The sequence below is a fragment of the Manacus candei genome, unplaced genomic scaffold, assembly GCF_025592945.1.
Source record: "Manacus candei isolate 608988 ecotype Guabito, Panama unplaced genomic scaffold, ASM2559294v1 h1tg000052l, whole genome shotgun sequence".
NCBI lineage: Eukaryota > Metazoa > Chordata > Aves > Passeriformes > Pipridae > Manacus > Manacus candei.
In genome coordinates, this window is record NW_026138100.1 from 4,751,408 (window position 1) to 4,776,591 (window position 25,184).

Consider the following 25,184-nt stretch of genomic DNA (forward strand, 5'->3'; position numbering starts at 1 on the left):
AACAATAAAAACTAATTAGACACAACATTTCCAAAGATGTGAGCACAGCAGCAATACCTGGTAGTGAGCTATCATTCTTTAAAATGAGCCCATAAAATCACTAGTCTACTAAGTAGCTGAGTAGAAAAAACAGATAAGTGATTTAGAAAATACATGCAGCACATAGGGGAGAATGTAGATATGGATAACTAAGCCTCAGGAGTGTTTCCCAATTGTTAACTGTAAAAGAGTGTTTAACTAAAAGATTTTGCTAAAACAAAAATATAGTAATAATAATTTCTGTTTTCTAGCCAGAGCTCAAGGATAAAAGGATAAAATCTCATAACAAGCAACTAGACTAACAATCTTGAAAACATTTCTAGCTGTATACTGTTTACAACACCTACATATAATGTAATGGACTTTAAGTTGTAAACTACTTATAAATTAGATGCTTGAAAGCATCTGGTTACACTGTTGCTAAATACTGAAAGGCAGTTCTATCCCAAAAGTTGTTTGCTTCCCTCTAACTGTCATATAAATTATTTGGTTACACAATTAATTATATTGCATTTGTAACTCAGTGTTCAGACACTCATCTCCAAGCAGCCTCTTCATTTTAAGCATCTGGTTGGTTCCTGCTAATAAAGTGAACAATAGGCACACAAAGCTCCCATTAATTTTGTTGGCACTGAAAGGTTTCCAATTCAAACTGCAAATAAATATAAACAACAGTTTGCACCCAACCTGCCAAAAAAACACTGAGAAATTAGTGCTGCTCATACAGCAGTAGAAAAAACTAAACAATAATAAAACTGGAAGAACCCACACACATATTTTATGCTTTTTGCATCAAAAATCACTCAGCAGGAAAAAAACAGTTTCAGTAACTTGTTCCCCCAGAGATGTGCTGCTGTTAGAGAACCCAGAGCCCCCACAGAGTGGCCCTGGGTGTAGCCCAGCTACAAAATACCTTTTGATTTAATGTGTGATAATAGTCCTCACTGACAAAATTAATAAATGCCCATGTAAGCAAGCAAGTGAGAAACCTCAGTGCAGTGTCAGGATACTGATATTGGTCAGACTGCATTCTGACTTCCTCCTGAGTTGTCCCTTCTCTACCTGTACATTCAAACACAGCTTTGCAAACACTACCAGCCAAAACACCTCAAGCCAGAGCCAGCTGCCTTCCTTGTATGGTGAACAATGTTTAACTGTAAGTGTAAAAATACTTCTTTATTTTTAGATGCAGGTTTTGAGGATTATAGGGAAAAAAGTTGCCTGGGACAACTCATCAATTTTATCTGCTTTGAGAAAGAAGTCACTACTGTAGCAGCAAATCCATGCCTCCATGCTTGTTCACAACCACATAGCCACTTTTGATGTCTGCCAGCACTGAAACCAAATTTCAATATTTTAACGGAGAGACCATTCCAACTCTTTTCTTCCTAACAGCATCTATTAATAATTTAATTTCTGAACTCTTCCTACTTAATAAAAAAAAAGATGCTTTTCACCTATTACCTCAAATCAACTGACAACAAAATTAAAGGTTTCTGTAATTTCAAAACCTAAGCAGAAGGAACCAAAACTCTGCCAGATGAAAAAAATGAAACAGGATCCAAAGAGAATAAATATGCACATTGGGCAAGTGCAGTAGTTGCTGACTTACTATTTGTTTACTCTCCTCTTTACAATTTATTTCTCGAATTCTCTCCAAAATGGCCTTCTCGGACGGTTCAACTATTGCAGATCCACTGCTGAGCAGGGTAGCAATTTGTTCTTTAAAAGCCTCTAAAGAGCTCCAAGCAGTCCTGGCTTCTGCTCTGCTGCTCTTCAAGCTTCCATCTAACTCGGCAGAAGATTTCTTCAGACTGTGCAGTTCCCTCTTTGAGGTGTCTAAGGCTTTCTGGTTAACAGTCAGTTTATCTTGGAGGTTTCTGATCTCCATCTCTAAACTCTGTCTCTCTATTGTAGCGCTGTCAAGATCCTATAATGCGTGAAAAATTAAACAGGATTTTTTAAATCAGTTATAACCCCTCCTCACCATACACATATGAAGGAATAACTCAGATGCAGGTACTGCAGATAGAGAAACTAGGACCCATAATGCTCATATGGATTCAACATCAGGGTTTCATAGGAGAAGTGCTATTGAAACTGATAAAAGGCCAAAGTCTGCAGTAATCACTCTATAGATTAACCTCTGGCAGTGGCCTGCAGGAAGGAATACATGCATAAAATTTGCAGCTTTAAAAAAACCATTTTTTAATTGTAAAACTATTGATATCTTATTTTTCCATTCAGATAATATGACCTGAAAAACAGTGAACAAGATGTAACACTAATAAAGCCAAAGTACTACAACTCAGATAGGAAAGGATAGGATAGGATAGCATATTTCAGTTGGAAGGGACCTGCAGTGGTGATCAACTCCAGATGCCTGAGCAATTCAGAGTTGACCAAAACAATAGACACAATCTGTCTGAAAATAGTGATAAGAGGTGATCTCTGAGATCAGCTTACTTAATGTGACAAAAATTCCTGAGATTATCTATACACAGAAATGGGAAGTGAAGGACCAAGCAAAGGCTTGGTTGGGAAACAATGAAATATAGCCAGTACATACATATCTATATCAGTTATATATAAAACACTGACCTAACAGGGCAAAGCAGACAGACAGAATTGTGTATTCTGACCCAGGATACCAAAACAAACGAGAGAAAAATTAAAGAAAAATAACCATCTAAACATAAAGAGAAAGTAATCTCTTTCAGTCACTTTGTGAATCTCTTTCCCCACAATACCAATATTAAGAGTGCCTACATATTCATATACAAGAAAAATATTTGCAGTGAAACCAACTAAAAGTACAACAAAGACTAAGTCTTCACTTCTCAAGGCATTATCTGATTGAAAAGAACAAATGGGAAAGAATATTACTTCACCCAAGACACAAAATTATGACAGAGGACAGCATATTTACAGAGAGTGATTGAATTCCTCTGGAAGTCTCAGTGGTTAGTAGAGGCTCATTAAGTGGACTGATATGAGTTAAGATTGTGTACACTGGAATTAAAGAACTGTTTCTGGAGCAGTAATGAATATGGTGAGTACTCAAGGGTCTCTCAGGGTCTATGTGTGCTTGCTGTAGTCATTTGTATCAATAGAATATGTGCCAATCAAGGAGCAGATCTGGGAGCATTTACATAGATCAGCAGGGAGGATGGACAAAAGAGGAGTTTGCAGAGCACCCTTAGAAAATATAAACATACGATTCTAAAAATAATTAAATTTTTAATAGCTTCAATATGGGAAACATGCAAAAACACAAACAAAACCAAAGCCTGTCATTTAGGACATTATTTGTTACTATAGTAATTGTACTAAATACTAAAGTAATTATAGAACTGTTTTAGAAACATGTTGGCATGATTCCTTGCCATTTTCTCTTTTTTATTCTAAACAAGTCCTATTAATAGGAAATTCCCACCTGTGCCCAGAATTACATTATGGTAATTATAGCAAAGAATAAAGAGTAATTTATTTCAATTACAGTTTTCAGCAGTGTGTATTTTTCCTTCCAGAAAGGCAGTGCTAAATTAGTTTGCCAGTACCAAGGATCTTATCTAATTACAATCTTGTTTAAATTGTGAACATCTGAAAACAAACACAGTCAAATCAAAAGATCAAGGTATAAAATAAGGAAGTGCAAGCCACCAAACACTGGCTGGAAAGCTGCCCAGCAGAAAAGGACCTGGGTGTGCTCACTGAACATGAGCCTGCAGGTGCCCAGGTGGCCAGTGGCATTCTGGCCTGTATCAGAAATAGTGTGGCCAGCAAGACTACAGAAGTGATTCTCCCCCTGTACTCAGCACTGGTGAGGCCACACTTCGAATCCTGTGTCCAGTTCTGGGCCCCTCACTGCAAGAAAGACATTGAGGTGCTGGAGCATGTCCAGAGAAGGGCAATGGAGCTGGTGAAGGGTCTGGAGCACAAGTCTTGTGAGGAGCATCTGAGGGAGCTGGGGTTGCTTAGCCTGGAGAAAAGGAAGCTCAAGGGAGACCTTATCGCTCCCTACAACTGCCTAAAGAGGTTGTAGCCAGATGGGGTTTGGCCTCTTCTTCCAACTAACAAGCGATAGGACAAGAGGAAATGGCAGCCCCATAGTGCATCGGGGAGGTTTAGATTGGATATTAGGAAAAATTTCTTTACTAAAAGGGTTTTCAAGCACTGGAACAGGCTGCCCGGGGAAGAGGTGGAGTCCCCATCCCTGGAGGTATTTGAAAGACCTGTGGATGTGGCACTGAGGGACATGGTTAATGGTGAACTTGGCAGTGCTGGGTTAACAGTTGGACTCAATAATCTTAAAGGTCTTTTCCAACCTAAATAATTCTATGATTCTATAAATACCAGCACCTCAATCAGCATCAGGGTTTCAATACAGTAAGTCAACTACACATACATATAAAGAACCCACATTACATTAACAGTAATAAGAAGGCACAAAAGAGAATGCAGGTATTTTCTAGATGAATTCTTACACCACCTGCATCTCGTTACCACAGTTATACCATAAGGATTGTAAACTAGCTTGCTCTCAATCTTCTCTGATGATTCAACCTGAAAATATCTGTGATGCCTGCTGAAACCTGTCTCAAATATGTATTTTCTTAATGACATCGTATAAACAAAAAAGAAAAAAAAAAATCCAGGTTCTGAGAAACTCATTCTTTTATTTGTCTGTTGGGACAAGAAAAACCTAAAATCATGTGCTTGTCTCTCCTGCAATCTAAGTATTTGGGTATATTTAAAATGGCTATTTTAGGTAGCTATGTTTCTCAAGTTTAATCAATTTCCTTAAATAATATTTTTATATTTTAATTAACTGCTTTTATACAGTCAATTTATTTTAATAAATACACATTGATTAGAAACTACTTAGGTAAATTTTATTCACTAACATAACAATACAAGACAATATTGAACACTGAAGAGTATTTTCTTGGTTAATTTTTGCACCAGAATATTTGTATTCATTAAAATTGCTTGATTATATTTCAAGTATGTTCTTTAAAGATTTTGCATGGCACACATCTTTACAAAACACGTTTAAAAAAGGACTTCAGAGTGAAATCACAAGTATTTCCAGGTTGTATCATCAGCAAAGATGTGAAATAAAACAAGATAATCCACTAATTTTTGTAGTTCATCAATGGCAATGCTGTATGAAGGGCAAATTATAATCTGGAAGAATATATGCATCCTTTTCTATACCTTAGATAAATACCACAGAGGAGTTTATTAAATATTAGAAAGAAACTTTGTTAGAACTAATAAGACATTTTCAAGGACCTACAGACACTCTCAAATAGTGTTATAATTCTGTATTTATGATTAGCATAATCAATAACCACTGTCTGGACACACAGAAAGAAAGAACAGGTATTCTCATTCTTGAAATCTAGGGAGTATTTAAAAGTCATTTTTCATCAAATGCAAATGTGATATCCAGCACAGCCACAATAATGGTATGCACAATATTTACAGATTTCTAGGAGCAAACTCTTGCAATAGTCTGTCAGAAATGTGAGAAGTTCGGAATTCTAAAAGAACAGTAATACATTACAACAAAAATAGCTTCTTGACTTCATTTTTTTTACTTACATATTTTACTTATATACAGTTTCAAGACTGTATTGGTTTTTATTCTTTGCTGCTTGCTATTGTCATACAGTGAGACAGAGGGGAACAGATAAAATTATTGTTCACTTGCTAATGTTCCTTGAATTAAACCCAAATAACTGCAACCCATATGTATCAAACATGTCAAGAACATTTTGAATCTATTAACCTTAAAACATAACCAACTGGATTTCATTTTCTTCATTAAGAATTTTGGAATATAGACAGCTTATCTCCTTCCAGGACATAAAGAAAAGCACCTGGTCAAGAGAAGGAGTTCACAGAAATCATAAGGAGCAGGAGTGGAAAACTACCTGGCAATTAAAACTGGCAATTATTCAGAGAGGTGGCAGGGAACAATGCAGTGTCTGACTCTTGCTAGAGATGACTGACAGACCAGTGTGATGGTCTCTACATGCTTAGAAAACATTTTAAGAGAAAACTGGCAGAAATGGGCTGCCGTCTCACTGAAGATGGCCAAAATGTCTGGTCCTGAGAGCTTCGGGCATACACAGGCGTACTTGTATTCAACCTCTGCTGGGTAAACTCAGCTACAGGCAATTCCATTAATTAAGTTCAGAAAACAGCCCAGAAACACACAGCTGAGCATGAGTCTTCTGGCACAGGAACAGTATGGATTTCTGCTTTTCGCCTTTACAGGGGAACATTTTACAGCATGTGCAACTCTGTTCATGTGCTTAAACTGTGCAGCAAAGTATATGATAAGGTCCAACTGAGTTTATGCTGCTGGTGCCCTCCCTGTAACCTACTAAGACACTCATCCACACAACAGGGGATCCCATACATCACACTTTACATGTGAGGATTTAAGTATTTTTTGGTTTTTTTACTTACCTTTTCAATACTGAATTTCTTACTATGCTTTTGTGAACACAAAACCTTCAGACACAAACAGATTTACTCAGTGTCTGCTAACGTAAGTAGCTAAACTGAAAAAGCACTGGAGGAATCTTCAGCCTCCAGATAAGCCCTGATGGCAAACACTTCATTTGAAAGGCAATGCTAATAATTTAGAAAGACATTTCTGTAAAATTAGTTAAATAAATTATGTATTTGGCATATGCACAATAATGATAGGAAAATATTTTTTGTAAAACTAGCTCAACTTAGTAAATGCTTTGGCAGTCAGAGCAAACTTGCAAAACAAGTCACAAAGGAAGCCCTAATCTTGGTTTAAAACATCTCCTGATTCTGGTTTACTTAGTAAGTAAACTACACTCTGTTCTTCCTCACACACCTGTGTTTGAAATGAAGTATGAGAACAAAATGTTCTCAAAAAGGACCTGTTTAAGTTTTTGTGCAGGTTTTCCCTCAGTTCCACTGAGTCTTAGAAAATTTAACACAGCTTGGTAAGAACTATTTTCAGCAGTAAGTAAAATTTATGACCCTTGTGGTACTTAACATTTATCTTCCCCACAACAAATTCTTTCTTCTCCAGAGTATACTGCCAGCTATTTCTCATCTCCTAAGTATTTTGCTTACAACCAAATCAGAACACTATATCCTTTAAAGTGTACGGTGGCAGTCTTTTGTTCAGAAAAAAAAAAAGAATGCTGGGGGTGGGGAAAATGCTGTATTACATTTGAAAACTCACTTGCACAAGGTTGCCTTTATGCTTAAAATTTCTTCAAACTCAATTGCACACAACTCAGCTACATATCTGGCAGTCTAAATTTCATCCCTTATTTTCTTAAGTTCTGGCCATCAGCTTTAACCACACTGTTCCACCCGTGGGAAATTTTCATTATGGGCTGCTTCCTTTCCACAGTTACCACTCAAAGTACAAAGCAATGAGGAAAACTGCTACAGAAATATTCTTTGTTTGTCCATCATTTGAGATGTACAAACTCTTAATGGCAAGTTCTCCTGGAGCAATTAAATCTTTAAATCATGTACATTTCCTTTCCAAATCATAGCTAGGTGAATTTGGTGAATACCTGACTTACAACTTAACTTACATTTCTCATTTGAGCATCTTTCCTGCTGCAGAGATTTCCTCTATGGCTCCCTAAGAGTAAAACAGTGCTTTTCTGCAAGAGCCATCCTACTGCCTAGAACTTTTGGGGTATGAGCCAACAGTTATGAAATACAAATTTATAATGCAGTGAAAAGATAATCTAGGGTGTCTGGAAGCCAAGACACTTTACCTTCCATTCCTTAAGAGAAAGAATAGTGTCTTATCAATTCCTTTCAATTTCTCATTAGAATTTTTGAAGAAACTGAGTAAAAGAAATCTCAGAAAACTTGCAGTATCATATAAATGTTATTTAAAAGAGCATTTTTTCATGTTGCATGCTTGTGCCTCAGATGTACTCATTAACTCTATGCACATTTGTTTATTTACATGTTTGTGTAAGCACAACAAAGGCTACAACAATACCAAGAAAGCAAAAGTAGAAATTTGCAAACAGCATTGGAAGACATCAAATCTGTATCAAATCTATTTTACAAAATGTTTTTGTTTCATCTCTATATATTCTGAAACTTTTAAAATGTTGAGAATAACCTCAGAAAAATGCCTTTTTTAGAAAAGACCCTAATTGACCTAAGTTTTTCAGAAGCATTTTTTCTCATACAATTCCTATTGAAAATTAATTTGAAATGTCAAGAAAACATTTGAAAACTAGGCAAACATACAAGTAATGCAATTATGTACCTTACTAAGTTTTTCCATGTCTTGATAGTATCCTGCCACCTTTTTTTGCTCCTTTGTCACTTCTGAAACTAGCCTCATGATAGTTTCTCTGCTAGCTTTAGACTCCATCTCATGGACATTCACAGCTTCTTGAAGAGCAGCAACCTGGTCTTTTAGTGTCAGATTTTCTTTACATATTTCAGAGACCTTGAGAAATAATTCAAGTATTAGTAGCTTCTAAAAAGCACTTAAAAATTACATATATTCACCCCCGTATACCTGCTCCTAATCATCCCAATAAAGAAATGGTATTCCTGGTGACCCCTATGTCAGATTTATAACTGCACTCTGCTACTCATTTATAAAAGAGTAGAAAGACAATTAAAATCACAGAATCGTATTTTTAACCATAAACCCCCACCTTAGTATAAAGTGGGTCATATTTACTCCAACACAAACTTTATGATCTATTAAGCAGGTGGAGAGCTACTGCTGCTGCATATCCGTGCTTGACATGAAGGTCAGAAAAAAGATCACGTAACTGCTTCATGTGAAAAGCAGACAATTTCAGCCTGGCTTTTTAAGATGTGTGCCTTTCATCTGGAACAAGAAAGCTGCAATTTATGCTCAAAACTTTTTAGGTAAAGGAGATTTGAGTTAGTAGCAGATATTTCATAAGTAATTCAAGGGCAGGGGCAAATACATGGTGTGCTGCCATTATGAGCTGCCAACACCTCAGAAAAAGGAGTCCTTTCCAGGAGTATTCTAGGGCTGTTTTGGTACGTTATGCTGTTTCCAATAACTGGAATTAATGAATGTGGGCACTTCAAAGAGTGAGTAAAAAACGTACCCTGATTCCTACTGGTAAGACATTTGTTAAGACTAAAACAGATCAATTCTGTCTTAAATAAAACCATAACATGGAAAAGAAGCTAAACAGATGTGCTAAGACCCAAGAAAAATGAGTTGCTAAGGTTTCCTAATGCACACAGTTTTCAGGACAATTAGATTTCCCAACTACATTTATTACTACATCGTTAAAAGACATCAACATAGATTTTTTAAAGTTCCAATTACCAATTACATTAATTTATTAAAGTATGAAAGAGTGCCTCTTGCATGACACCTAGCTAAATTTTGTTAGAGCACCTATTACAATTTCAATGTGCTTGCAATATTAGGTAATATTATGAGGGCAAGTACTTTAAGAAATCACTGTGATACATACCTAGATAATCTTAATTTATTAAGACAGAACTCTTACAATGATGTGAACATAATGAAACAGAATTTCCCCAAATACCTCATGTACTCCAAAGAAAAATAGGGATATCAAAGGCTAGACAGAAGACAAGTAAAACGCATAAAATTAGACTAAAATGTCTTTCAACAGCATTGACAGAGGTTAAAAGAATATCCAAACAATTTTCCTATCCTAAATGGAAGCTTAGTTTTTGGAACTTCAGAAGTATTCTGAAGAGAAATAGTAGTGGTTTATGATTAAGTCTCAGAAACACCACCAAGTTATTTACAGCATTTTATTACAAGGCACAGTTAGGGTTGCTTTAGAGTATGCCATTTCAGATGTTTCTATTTAATGGTATGTCAGCCCAAGATAAGTGTAAAGATCTAGTGCCATATGTTTACACATCACCTAGTGACTCCCAGTGTTAATGTTTTCAGGAAAGCTTTCAACCAAGTATCTAATCAGGGCTGTACTCAGGAACTTGGGTGATAAAATATTTATGCCGATAAGAGCAGACTGAGTTCACTGAGGTCTATGAGTGTTCAGCACCTTTGAAAATTAGTCCAACATGAAAAAAAAAGTCTGTCTTAAATGACAGCACTGTCTGCAAACTATTATAAAACACAAAGATCTTCATCTTCATCACTTGCTTTATTTCTATGACAATCAAATATTTTTCTGTTAAATCGCTATAGAGAAACCCCTCGCTTCACATAATCACCTTCGACATTAAATGTTCTTCTGGTTTCTCTTTTTCTCTGATGTCTGTGTCCAAGAATCCAGAAAGCTGTGTAAGGAGCTCTTCATACTTCCTGCTGATTTTAGAAGCTTGAGTCATGTTTTCTTCACTTTTATTCCAATATTTACTAGTCAGACAGAAAAAAAAATACACACACCGGGATGAATGTTCTCTGAAAAAGAATTCAAGGCAAAAGACATTATCCCAAGACTATTGCTAGCTTCTGCACACCAGCAAATGAATTTTAAAAGTTACATTTAATTTTCTATGGTCTGTTATTTAATACATATAACTTTTGTTGTTCCCTTGTGTAAACATTTATCTTTGCTTTTGATTGGCACTTCAAAGAATCTTCTGTGATCCCAACCTCATTCTCAGCACAAGATTTCAATAAAACACAAGAATCAGGTGATATCAATAAGTAGTACCCTCAAGACACTAGCAGTAGAAAGTGCAACCAAAAGCTCAGAAAAGGTAAGGGGGGGAAGAGAGTAATCAACTTTGAGTAAAACTATGCTGAAAGCACTCCACATCCCCCCTCTAAAGAAGCTGACAGTGCTGATCAACAAACTGCAAGGAAAGAGAAGCCTCTCTGGACTAACAGAAGTGCAGGACATCCAGAGTACCTTGTGAAGGGAAATTTACCAACAGAAGCAGAGATGGGAGACACTACTTTGCTACACAGTCTTCTGCAGTGCAGCACTATCAGTGAAATGGATGGATTAAACCAGAAAATATCTAGGGACTAACACAAAGGTCTGAAGAAAAAGCAGCTTTTTGCCATCAATTTCATAACTTTGAACAGGTGCTTATCGTGTGAATACATATTCCAGCCTTAACCGCAGGTATCAGTTTGTAAACGGCGGACAAGAACAACCAACCAACTAAACTAGCAGTCAGTTTAACTCATTAGTGTGGTTACACCACTTCCCTTGCAAGGGACAAAGACAAGTCCGGCAAACAAGAACCACCACAATCTGCATAGGTAGCTAACAGATAAAAATCTTGCTCATGATGCTTATGAAAAACATAAGCTTGCTCACATCACTTATGGAAAAACTACAAGGAATGAGATTAACAAAAACAGCCAACCAAACAAAGCTCAAAATGACCATTAGTGTAATCCAAAAAACAACTCCAATACCTCTCAGATAACACAAGAGAGGTACTTAGTGGTAGAGTGGAAGACAAGCTATTACGCTTCCAGTTGAAAAACAAGGTACTTTCTAAAGCCAGTTCTTCACACTAGAAGAAACCAAGACATGAGATACAATCAAACAGCTATCTAAAGCAAATATTTTATTGAAACTCATTTGCTTATTAGAGTATAGCACCATTCTCAGCTTTCAAGGTGGGCATGGTAGTCATTTCTGGACTCATTCTTTTCCATTTCTGATTTATGTTAGAATATGGTATAAGATTGACCACCAATCCCGCAACTGTTCTGTGGCTCTCAAAAAATGAGGCATCCACACACAGAACCACGTCTGCTTCTAAAAATAAAAAATCTGAAGTACAAAGCACGTACTTGATAACTCTACGAATAACCTAATTACCTCCAGTAGGGCCATAAAGGTGTGAGCACCCAGAAAATAGGCAATCAGGTACAAAAAAAAGTAGAACACAGCTTTTTCACAGCTTTGCTAGCTCTTTAGAACTAATGAGCAAAGAGGAGGAAGGAAAAGGAAGAAAAAAGCTTTTCACAGTTCACACTCTAAATATGCCATGGCAATAGATCTGTTGAGTAAAAAAAGCACCATTTTCAACAGGAGAGGTGCACATCCTGGAAGCCAATCACAGAATTCATCGAACATTTCTTACTCATCCCCAGGTACAGAATGCAAATATGCATTTCCTACATACTGGCTTGCTCTTCCATTTCATTAGCGATTTTCAGTGAAAATCTTTTTGAATACCTAATTAGGACCAGTCATGTGCCACATACTACCAAGGTGGTTAGACTAAGTGACTGAAGCTCAGTAAGTCAGTACATTGGTTAGTATTAAGTGACACATTGTAACCATTAGCTGGGGTTGAGAAAAAACTTGGAAAGCAAACACTGCACATTCATGACCAATCCAACATGTTTGTTTCCTCCAAATGAGCAGACTCAATCTCCCGTTACCCCTTCCCTTTTGCCAGAAGTCCAGTGGTCCACTCCAGGTGCACAGTGAATCAGATCTGGGATCGGTAGAGCTGGAAATCAATATTTTATTTTGCTCACTTCTCTCTTGGAGCAGTCACCTGGTCCTGATCACCATGCAGCCACACAAAGAGAACTGATGACACAAGTCTCATGGGCCAAAGAGAGAAGCCAGGACTGCTCTGAGAGTGACAGCAGAGATTTATGCCCGTAAAATTGATCATATCACTGTTATGACAGGCTAGTATGATACACAATATTTCAGCAGTTTTCTCCCAGTGAGTTAGGCAAATGGGATAGTGGGGTTTTCTTTCCTTTTTTCTTCTTTTTTTTCCCCACCAGAAATAGCATTTTAAAGAATCTTTATAGTTATTATGTCAGAGATTGATGCTTTTTATGTTGCTAGGATGCATAATACACTTCTCGACTTAACTATATCCTCACTTCTACTGGGATCCTATCTAATATCTTTGGTAATCAACATAAGCACTCTCTAGGCAGAACTTTTGGCAAATCGGCTGGTAATAAACAAGTGCACTGCAATGGTTTTCTCTAGATTTTAAAATAACTTAGTTATTCACTTCTCACACACAAAGCCTGGCAGAGCTGTGCAAAATACTATTTTGGGAAATACAGACATCTGGTAAACACTCACCTTGCTCTTAACTAGACAGTATTGAGAGAATCATGAATATTAGCCTGCCAGTGGGTGGAAAAATCCATTACAAAAGTCTACAAGGTGTCTATTAACATGACTGATACCGATTTTCGAATTTTAGTGTTCAGAATATTTTCACAGCAATCAACCTGATTTGTGATCAACATTGCTATCAGTGTCCCTCCCACAGAAATAGGAGCAATTATGTAGAACTGACAGATCAGTGCTCTGATACACTATGCTAAGAACAGTATAGTTAAAAGACACTGTCTTTTATTATCAGGTTTATGCACATTAAAAAAGTAAACAAAACAAGACCACACAGCAACATCCAAAAGAAAGCAGAAGCAATGTCAGAGAAAGCTAACATTACTGAAAGCTGTACAAACATTAAACAAACATTAACGTGTTCCTTTCAAGATGCTACTAACTAGGAATTATACCATACTTCCTTTATTAGACTGCTCCTAGCAGACAGCTTTACACTAAGAAAGAAATTCACTTGATGCTGTTCTGGTTCCAGCTGTGACAGAGAAGAGGGGAAAACAGTTTGGGGTGGTGCAGGAGCACAGTCACTCACCACTGCATAGTCTATGCAGTATGCCCATGGTAAATGTCTGTAAAAGATGGCACGTAATAAGGACAGACCAGGGCACCAGTCTGTACAAAGTCTGCCTCAGTGCCACACGTGGAAATAATTTGAATGAGGAAAGCATATGTATAACTTCTACTGTGTTCAGAGTAACAGCCCTCTGTGCTTCTTTTTTTGTAAACAATGAGGTTACACCAAGCTGACTTATATCATTTCACCTTTGAAGGACAAAACACTCAAAATCCTATTTATGGGCTAACAACTCAAAACAAAATTCAAATTTCAACACCTTCCACACACTCAGGTACAACAGTTTTGCAAGGCACTGTAACAGAATTTAGAACTGAAATAAAGATTGTCCACCAATATATTTTTCTGCATTGACAATTGCACCATTCTGTCATCCCAAACAAAAATTAATTCTCATCTTACATGACTCTTACTTAAGTTTGGTATTTTGATTGTGCAGCTCCTCCTTCAGCTCCCAGTTTTCCTTATATGCCACCTGAGCTGTCAGCTCAGCCTGGTTTTTAGAAGTGGCGAGCACACACAGCTCTTCCTCCATCTCCTGGATTCGTGTTTGCAAAGACAGGAGGCGAGACTTCTGTCTAGCATTGTTTTCCTTATAGCTTTCAGCTTCAGCCTTCACCTCTTGAAAAGAAGCTTCTTTAGAGATTATGCTGGACCTGAGTTCAAGAAGCTATGGACAGAATAAGAGAAAATTAATGGAGAATAATTTGCCCATGCTCGAGGGAGGTGATTATCCTGCTCTACTCTGCACTAGCGCAACTTCACCTTGAATACTGTGTGCAGTTTGGGGCACCACAATATAAGAAAGATATTAAGCTCATAGAGACTGTCCAGAGGAGGGCAATAAGGCTGGTGAAGGGCCTTGAGGGGAAGCTGTATGACAAGCAGCTGAAGTCACTTGGTCTGTTCAGCCTGGAGGAGACTGAAGGGAGACCTCATTGCACTCTACAACTTCTCTGTGAGGGGAAGAGGAGGGGCAGGCAATGATCTCTTCTCTGTGGTGACCAGTGACAAGACCCAAGGGAATGGCCTGAAGCTGTGTCAGAGGAGGTTTAGGTTGGGTATGAGAAAAAGATTCTTCACCCAGAGGGTGGCTGGGCACTGGAACAGGTTCCCCAGGGAAGTGGTCACAGCACCAAGACTGACAGCGTTCGAGAAGCGTTTGGATGATACTCCTGGGCACATGGTGTGACTCTTGGGAATGGGCCTGTGCAGGGCCAGGAGTTGGATTCAACGATCTTTGTGGGTCCCTTCAAACTCAGCATATTCTGTGATTCTGTGAAATAACGTGACTGTACTACAAGCTTAGTAATGTGACAAAAAAACCACTTTTCTACCACTACAAGACTGAGTGGAGGGATACAACTTTACTTTCATATAACTACGAAAAAGTAATAGAAGAGGTTTGTAAGAACAAAAGCTACTGTGGGGTAACACAATACAATTTTTCACGATAATATCTTACAGAAAGATAAGTTTATTTCATAATTCAAAATTTAGGAAGAGTTTACCTTAAGTTCTGCTGTACAACCTTGTCTTGCATGCATCTGCTTTACAATAAAATTATTAACACCATTATTCCCTCTTTTTTGCCTGCCACTTGCCTGCTTCCAATTCTGGTGCACAATTCCACAGAAAATTTAAAGCTGCAGGAAGCTGTAACAGCAAAGTACCCTGTTGTATGGGTACAGAGCCTCTTCATAATTTGTGAAATATTCAGAGGCAAGTAAATCTTTGGAACGTTGTGCGGTAGGCAACCTCTTCTCATCTTATGTAAATCGCTATTTTTTGGTCTGATAATCCAATTCAATGCAGTTTTTTGGCTTTCCTCTCTCTTTTAGTTAAAAATACAATTTTCCATTGAACTATCTCTGCTACAGGCTTCTGGAGGAGACTGAGCTTGAGGTAGACACACCAGGCAAATAAAATTTCCTTGCAATTTTGTTAAAAGGAATCACAAGAAGCATTAAGGTATGTTTCAGATCTCCTGACAATTCCAATTAAAAGCAGCAAGATGCAATCCAAAGCATTCCTCTCCTATTACATAAAATTAACAGGCAAATAATCAAGCCACATTAACTGCTTTTTATGAAGACTGGTAGGGCTTTTAACTTGTGGCAAACATTTTAAGGCAAAAATATTTAGGACATTAAACTGCGATTCAGGACAATGTAAAATTCGCTGCTCTGCCAGAGTTTTCCAGTGTGACCAAACCCAAGAATATTCAGAGAAATTCAAGAGGCTGGTGAGCCAACTGAACAGCAACTGCCTTGGAAAAGAGAGATCCTGCTTCTCCTGCTTCCAGTCACACATGCCTGTCCTCTACCTTGCACCAACTCTGCATTTGTCTGACTCCTCCACAAACAACTTAAATAACAGCTGTCAGAAAAGAATTCACTTTTCCTCTCACAGGGGAGAAAGAGGAAGTGGAGCTGGCCACATCACAGAGAAAAGGCTAACACTGAGAAATCAGGTAGGAGAATCACCCTTGCAGCAGCAGCACAACTTTCAATAAGCTTATGCTTCACATGCAAGTGCTGGTTTATCAGACACCTTGGAGCTGACATAAAGCAGCACTGACTTTAAGAAAAGCAGCTTGGCCTTTTCCCAGGTTCATGGGCTTCATTTCCATACTCCACCCTGTTCTTTGTGCTAGCAGAAGCACTAATATGGCTACGAGGTGAAATAAGATTGGGAAACTGATCTGGCTAAAACACAACTCGAAAGGAATGATTTTTTCAATTGCATTGACAAAACAGTGCACCGTAAAAACTACACATACATCTGTGCCGGCACAAGGGGTGGGGCAGTGTGGGGAAGGAAATGAGCAGCTAAAGGAACAATAGAATTGCTTTGCTTGGCAGCTGGACCAAACTCTGGTATCTTAGAGTGTTCATAACCTTAAAATTTCTCTGTGGTTCAACTCCCCATATGATATTTTTTTCCTCTGTCCATTGTCTTTGTGGTCAGTTCCAATAGTAGAAAAAGCAAGAATAATCCCATATCATGAGTTTTACAGAGCACTCAGCAGGACAAGGCTCTGACCTCAGCTGGGTCATGAAGGTCTTTATTAACAAGAGCATGAACAGCTGCTTTCTTGACTATTCTTTTGCTTTTGCAAGCGCAGTCTTGAAAGAATCTATAAATCATTCAGCCGTTCTGGCAATAAAGTCATTCAACATTTCCAGTAATAAATTCTTCGTATGAGAACATGAGATTCTGTATGGCTTTTTAAAATTGAAATTTAAAGCACCGATCCTGGATGGATGTTAAACGTAGGGGAACTCTGCAGTCATTTCAGGATCAACTCATCAAATTAAAGCTCAGCCAATGGACACTTATTCCTGTAGTTCTGTCTGGATACTGTAAATATATGTAAATAAACATAAGCATTTCATGTCTTCTAAAGGCAAATTTTACTCCATTTTAAAACTGACCACTGACCACACTGCTGACTTTGACTGATCAAATCAACTTTAGTCAGTCATACATTAAAAAAAAAAAAATATTTGTGGAAATATCCTGTAATAAAACCTCTCCTGAGAAGCACCGTCTAGACAGCAGGAAGAGCTGCAAAGTATGTGTATGTGTTCTTCAGCCTTTCTAGTTACAATCAACCTCATTAGTACAAACAAAATTTCACTGATGATGAAAGCAAAGCAAATTTGTGGAGCTGTGATTTGAATAAAGAGGAGAAATGGGTAAAGATGGGCAGCCATATTTTAACTCATCAGCAACAACAGGAGGACATCTATCAGAACTTTTACACAACCACAATTTAAAAATACTAACTTTCAGGTTTAAAATAAAAAGATTGAATTTAGATGACAATGATAAAAAGCTAGACTGCTTCAAATCTTTCAAACAGAAACTCACAATTAGCTCTTGATCACAGAAGGAAGCAAAGTAAAAATCACACAGAAATTCTAAAAACAAAAATGTTCCAAAAAACCAAAAGTTTGTTGCAAAAGCAAGTTTTGGAATTTCTGCAAGCTTTCTATTCTCTGTATAAAGTATCCCCAAAGAATTTTCAGATTTAGAGAAGGATTTGAAATGCTTTTAAATGTACCTCTGACTCGGCACAATCATACTTCACTGAAAGTGCTGCAAGTTCACTTTGAGCAGCTTCAGCTGCAGCTCGATAGTGATTCATCTGCTCTCTAGTGACAGGAATATCCAAAAGAACGTGATCATGAGATTCCTGTGAAGACAGTATGAAAACAAAACCATTGGAGATTGCACTTTTGAACATTTTTACTGCAGTGCTTTTTTGTTTGATAAAGCACATTTTTCCGAATACACTATTCCCAGAGTAGCACGCCCTTACTGAAAAATAGGTTAAACAGTCACTTTTCTACCACTCACTACTTTAATCTGGAAGTTCAGCCACGAACATCAGTGCTAAAGTATAATAGCCTGTAAGATATTCCCCCTCAACAATCCCATGGCCTTCCACTGCTTTCAGCTCTGGCTATTTCCAGCAGTTTCTATGTATTTGGCAACATTCAAAAGGTCCCTCTTCGACAAGCCTATCCAGTCGCTCTTTTAACACACTTTAACCCAACAGGAGTCCTCAGATGTATCTTACGCAAAGAACCACTTTGGTTTTTAGACTTCAGTTCCATTGCTTGTCCCCTCATTTTTATTTTGGAAGAATTGTTGAAAAAAAAGCAGTGGCTACCAATCTTCTCTGTGCCAGTCATGATTTTGCCGATTTCTATCACATCTCACCTCCACAGTCTCTCTACCAGGTTGAAGAGTCCATGTCTACTCAGATACTTGTATCTGCCCCTCCAAGTCACTTTTTGGCTTGCCATTTGTTCTTTTACTTCTAAGCTGTCAAGGCTAAAGGTCCTTTTAAACTTCATCACTAGGATACAACTTCAGCCTTCTGACTGATGTGTTCTCATCCCCAGCAATCACCATGATGACTTCCTTTCATTCTTTTTCAAGTCCTGATTCTATGGCAAGCACTGCCTCTGTTTCTAGCACAGTCTCCTTCACACCACTTGCACAACTCTCAGCTGTGCCCTTTAGATTCTACAGTAGGCTTTCTCCTTTTTGCACTCCTCTGCTCTTCTAGAGTAGAGCAGGAATGCACTGGATTTCTTGGCCTTTATTACTTAAGTCTTTCAAGAAGAAAATTCTGATCTGAGGCCTTGACATGAGTTTTATTAGACGGAACCTTTTTTTCAATCGATAGTAACTATAAAATGATGAAATGCAACCTCTTCAGAACACAACTAAGCTTAAGTTATGCTGGGAGCACACATGGCATAGGATCAAATGTGATATTTTTAATCCATCAGCTCTCACACAGGACTGCAATCCTCATGCATTTGGGTATTCATTTCAAAATGCAAATCTCCCCCAGCCAATGACTGCTGTTGGAACAAGGCATCCCAATAGGGACAGAGACAAGGTGTCTTCCTTTCATGCTTTTCTACATCAGCATCAGTTTCCAGGTTGAGATAAATTACAAGTGCAGCTCCTACCCATCCTAAACAGAAAAAAAAAATTAACAGTGAGCAAAATAAATCTCTACCAAGAAACACAAAGAGAAATCCCTGGAGAATAAGGCAAAACTACTAGTTAAGGCTGCAACAGAAGATAAATCACCTTGCTATAATATTGCCAACTCTTTGTTTTCATCTTTCTTCAATGCACTAGTAGATGCTGGATTAGACCCATCAAGTTTAATTGCATTCATCTTCCCCAGAGACACTCAGCTGTGCTCTTTCATGAAGGAGTTGCCACTTTCACCAAACCAGTCAGATACATGGAGTAAGCTCACGGCCACATACAACACAATCTCAAAGATAAAAGGGCTGCTAATGTTCTCAACACCTTATCACCCTCCTGAGGGAGTGAGGAAAGGCATGTGCCACCTCCTTGGTACTTTGTCTTCCTTTTGCTCCACTCCACTTATTTCACACTGTACAACCACATGAAATTCTTTGATGTAGAGAGTGTTTTTTCATTCTGTAATACACCAGGGCTCCACAACCACAGATGGAGCTTGCAGACAGTAACGCTGCATGCCATTTATGCATGTTATTATATTTGTAGTACTGTATTAACGTAGATTTTCTTTTTCTTCCCTAAACAAATACAGCCACTTATGACTTCACAGAAGGAAGGAATATATCTCAAAACTGATGAAATAAAAACATTTCAGAGCATTGATGAAGAAAGAAGCCCCCATTCGGCAGCAACAACCAATGTAACAGCTTTGCAGCTGCAACTTCCAAAATCTGTGTTTTTCATACAAATCTAGATTTTAAAATGATGAGCACTTTAAAGATTCAGATACACATCCAAAACGGTTAAAAAAAAAGAGGTTAAAATGAAGCCAGGTGCAAAAGTCAATGGGAATTACCATTTCACTCAGCTACAGTGTTAGTGAGATTTACAGTGGCAGATCTCTGCATCCTCCAGTGCCTTAGCACATACGAAGCTAATCACACGTAGTAGCATCACACTAGGAAAGTTAGCATTACCATCACACTTTTGGCAGGAAATGTGCATGCTTTAGTATTAATACTTTTCTATGTTTCTATGCTTTGCCATCAGTCAGTCACAAGTCTGATCTTTAATAAGACCTATCAGACAACTCAATTAACTTGGCATGACTCTACTGTAGGGATAAAATTTGTAATGGGGATGCAGCACTTTTATATCTCTGGAAAAATTCAGATTTGTGATCTTTCATAAGTACTCTGTAGCCTATACAGATTACTGTTAATAAAACAGAATTAATAAAGTGTTAAAAGAATAAGAGGCAGTAGACAGGAGAAGCTTTAATACACTACCACTCAATCCACTCTAAATAATCTAGGTTTTGGGTGGTTCTCCCATTCACATTATTAACTTTTTTTATCCCTTCCTACTTACCTGCAAGAAAATGAAGTTTTCATTTAACATCAAATGCTAAACAGAAGCTAAACATATATTTAAAATACGTAAGAGCAGTATCTACTTGGACCTTTAGCTTTGTTAGCAATAAATGTTCTTTAGAAAATAAACAATATATGGTCATTGTTGTTATTGTTGCCCATTTTTGCTTTGATTTTTTACCAAATAACCACCTTGACCTCCCTGGAAGCCAGCTTTAAGTTGGCAAACTCCATTTGATTAAGAAACAATGAAACTTCAACAACATTCAGTAGTTTTACACCTCTCCGTGTACTTCGAAATCAGCCAACTTCTCAAGTCACTCACTCCCATTCTGCTTTTGGCAGCTTTTATTTCCTGAAGTGTTTCTTATTTCAGCCCTAGCAAATGCTGCTACCGCTGCCATTGCCCGCACACATTCTCTCTACCCCTTTGCCAAAGCATATATTTAAAAATGTCTTTAAAGAAACAGAAAGCTCCCCATAAGCCTTTAAGCACCACTGCTACCCTGAGTGACTTGTCAATGCACTGCCTCTTGCCCACAGCAGATGGACACTCCTCAGGGCAGGGATTTCTTCTTCCCATTCCCAAAGCATCCAATCACATTGGGGTTGACATACCAAACATGATGGCTCGCGAACCTTTGTTGAATCCATTCTTCCTTTGCTTCTACAGAACAAATGGGGGGGAAGGGGAAGGGGAAGAAAGGTTGAAAATTAAATAGATTTGCAATATGATGGCACATGACATTAATTTTTAACAGGCCTGCTATACTAAACTTTTTCATAGGTTACCATCAGAAAAGTTGGGCATAAAAGCAGACCACCATGGGAAAGCTTCTCTAGTAGCTGTGTGCACTTTGATGGCCTCCACAATATTCAAACACACACTTAACTAAAACAGACACCTTCACTTTGACTTCTCAAGGTCACATTCACCAGTTCAGCTACACAGTCAGCCTTTGTGCAGCGATCGCTTCCTTTGCCACTGCTTTTCACGTGCTCCAAGTTTTATTTCATCTCTCCTTTTGTCCTGCATGTCTTCTACACTGACATATTTCAAAACTAAAAAAAAAAACTGAGCAATTACACATGATCTAACTTAACTGACTGGACACAGTGCAATATTCAACAATTTCTATAATTCCCAGTGTCATAACTGTTCATATTCTGAAAACAGAGGAAATGACAAATCCCAAATCTGTAATATTTCTTCCCAAGACAAATGAATGCTCATGGGTGTATATGTGGATGAAAATTGTTCTAACTTCTGAAAACACAATTCAAAAGTACAGTTGATTATTATTATTTGCCGCAACAAGTAAGAAGAAGACATCCAACATGAAGTACTGGGAAGAATGGGTAGTTGAAAAATTTCCACACAGAATTTATCTCCATAAGCAATTACAAAGAAATGTTAGTCCCCAAACTTGTTATTGGGTCTGTGGGAGGCTAAGGTGCTCTCCAGGACAAGAGGAACCAGGAGGAATTCATTCTGTATGGGCTGAACTGCTGAAAAAGGGATCTTGAATATTGTTTTGATACCCACTATTCTATCTACAGCTAGAAACCTAGTATTAAAAATTTGTTGCCATCCACAACCTAACTAGCTTACATTTCTGAATAAATTGATCTAAAAAGAAAATTCTACTTCAGCATGCAGCAAATACATAATTTTTTTTTTTTGAAAAATAATCTATCCTACTATAAAAACAAGTTTTAGAATACATTTCTTTTCATAAAATTTACAGGATAAAAAGCAAATCTTATTTTAATAAGTAACATGAAAATCAGGCACTGGACAATTTTTAGAGATTAATTTCTGAGTGAAATGCAGGGAAGGCAGGTAGCACTTGGCTGCAGCAGATTTTTTTTGGTAGCAGCAGCTAGCCATCCATCCAGCATGCACATTGCTTCAGAAAAGCCACAGCAGCTACACACACCAATGAGCATGAGAGGGGTAAGACACTATTACACAGTGGCTCAGATTTTGTTAACACATGCGAAAACATATTACAATTAATTGGAGTCACTTCAAGGGAAAAAAAAGTTCACAAATTAAATACCTTGTATGTATATTTTGGGTAATGTTGACTTCTTTATAGATAATATTTTGCCTAATTTGCCTGTCAGGAATCTCAAAATGTTTGTGCTGATAATGACTTATTAACATAAATCAAAATTTTCAAATAATATTTCACAACTATTTTCATTCTGTCAGTTGCTCTTGCACACCTTAAAATGCCAGAAATAACCAATTACTTTTGATCACTTCCTGCTTAGTAAAGTCTTATTTCCCCTTGCCGATTTCTCCTTGTAACTACACCCAATTCACTGCTTGCATTTTGTGTAATTCTGAAAAGTTCTTTTCTTGTTATTGTTATATGTCTGTGAAGTTTTTCTGCATTAGTGTACTGTTCCAGAAGCGTGTAAAACTAAATGTTCCCAGCAGTTCAGATAAATTACCAAAGAGATTTTCTAAATTCCTTTCAGAAGGCTACTGCTGAAGTCTACTCTCCTCCCTTTGCAGTAATCATTGAAAGGTATTACTGAAGACAAAAATCACCCTCTGGTGTTCCTCTACTTAAGAGGCCAATTTCAAGCTTGATTAACGGGCCCAAATGAAAGTTTCATCACAATAAAAATTTTAGTCTTACCCACTACTACTACAAGCAGCAGTTAAAGCATTTTCATCTTACATTTTTCTCTCTGTTGAGATGACTTTCCCTTTATACATAATAAATGCCTTTAAAATGATGAAAGACAGCACTCATCTCAAAGCAATTACAGAGACACATCACCTACTCTAAGCACTGCTTAACATGTTTTCTGAGTTACTTCATCTTTTGTCTGCATGAATAAATTAAGTAATATGGCACTCCCCTGACACTTTCACTCACAGCTTTTCCAAAATTATTAACAAAAAGCTGCTGTGTTTATTTCCAAAACAATAAAAAGGGTAATTGCTAAGATAAAATTAAGTGCTTGTGCAGGAATTTGTGCAAACAACTTGTTCTGCTTTTGCTTTGTCAGTGTTGAATAAATAACTTCTGTAACAGAATAATCTATACGCAAGATTTAAAAACCAGACCCTCTTGCAATGCCAACACTTGCAATTTTCCTACAATGCCTATTATACAGCAATCAAGAAAACAAATATTTTAGAAATATTTAAGTGTGCTGGTATATACACAATTAAAGACTGATTAGTGCTGTAGTTTGATTTACCAGTTGTAACCCACATTTCATAAATACATAGTTTCTAAGGTGCTTCTGAGTCCCAAAAGCAACATTCACAAACTATTTGACTTCAGATAGGTAGAACAGTAACAGTAAGCAGTGCTAACAAAAACTTTGTAATTGGGTCATAACAGTTGTATTTAGTATAATGGCAGTTGTTTGCCACCACAAACTACCAGAATTCTGTATTTTTCTGTCTCAGAGCAACATAGCTTCATTACAAAAGTGATGTTCAACTGTTAAGGAGGTACCAAGCTGTTCACACAAAAATAATTTTTTTTATCTTTTGCAATACAAAGCTGTTACAAGTTTTCTACTATATCTTTAGTACAAAAGAGTTTGATCCTTCTAAGCAATATTCTCTCCCTTAAATTCACATCAAAGCCAGCAAACTAGTTTCAAAGGAAGAAGAGATGCAAAGAAGAAATTCTTAGATAACTACTATAAATTCCTACTCCGTGAAAGCTACTCCCTTCTGCAACACTTAGTATGAAAAATCTTTTTGGCCTTGAGTGTATAAAGATAAGCTGTAATGATCAGGTGAAGTTCATTGAGCTTCAACTGCACCACACGTGGATCACTGGGTACAGCTCTGCACCTGCAGAAGTTGTGGTTTGGGGGTTTGGTTTTTTGAGGCAAAAGTGGTTGGGTTGTTTGGGGTTTTTTGGGGGGGGCGGGTAGAAGGGGGGGTGTTTGAAAGGCAAAATTAAATTGAAAATTGAAAAAATGACTTGCAAAGGGGGGTTACAACGAGCCTCGGGGTCAGTCAGCCTCCACAGCAACACCGACAGAAGCTACTGAAGAGTGAGGGGAGAACGGGGCATTTTTCCAAAACCAGGGCTTTATTTTCTAACAGGGGAATAAATAAAAAACAAACAAACAAAAAAACCCAACAACAAAACAACAACAACCACCCACCCCACCCCCCCTAAAAAAAAAAACCCCAAAACAAACCACAAAACCCCTACCCACGCCAAGCCCCTCTGCCCTTTCTGCCTTGCCCCCTGTCCCTCTATCACGGCGGTACCTGCGCTGCTGCCCGGGCCAGCCCGCCGAGCCTCCCCTGCCGGCCCTCACGGCCGCCGCCATCCCCCTGGCAACGCGTCCCGGGAAAGGACGGAGGGGGCACCGCGGTGGGGCCCGCGCGAGGGAACGAGGGGGAGTGCTCGGTGTGTGAAGGCGAAGAGACTTCACGAAGAGATGCTCACAGAAACGTGGGGGGTTTTGTTGTTTGGTTTTGCTGGGTTTTTTTCACTTCAAATAAACATTACCTGAGGAAATTGGCTCAAATTTTTCCTCAAAAAAGTCAAAAGAGGCGAT

The 25,184-nt window shown here is 37.9% G+C and overlaps 1 protein-coding gene across 2 annotated transcripts in view; it reads right to left on the minus strand.

Moving 5' to 3' along the window:
- Nucleotides 1-24,941, minus strand: part of CCDC170 (coiled-coil domain containing 170) — a 36,825-nt gene extending 11,884 nt beyond the window's left edge. The window contains exons 1-7 of one of the 2 annotated variants that reach the window (XM_051801656.1): nucleotides 24,892-24,941; nucleotides 21,246-21,294; nucleotides 17,801-17,932; nucleotides 14,145-14,401; nucleotides 10,291-10,435; nucleotides 8,345-8,530; nucleotides 1,652-1,969 (exon numbers count right to left, since the gene is read on the minus strand). In XM_051801656.1, coding sequence (XP_051657616.1) covers nucleotides 1,652-1,969; nucleotides 8,345-8,530; nucleotides 10,291-10,435; nucleotides 14,145-14,401; nucleotides 17,801-17,932; nucleotides 21,246-21,281 — 1,074 coding nt within the window. In that variant the 5' untranslated portion in view covers nucleotides 21,282-21,294; nucleotides 24,892-24,941. Of the gene's footprint in view, nucleotides 1-1,651; nucleotides 1,970-8,344; nucleotides 8,531-10,290; nucleotides 10,436-14,144; nucleotides 14,402-17,800; nucleotides 19,232-21,245; nucleotides 22,282-24,891 lie in introns of those variants that run through there. The other variant, XM_051801655.1, reaches the window with a different exon arrangement.
- Between the last annotated feature and the right edge of the window lie 243 nt (nucleotides 24,942-25,184).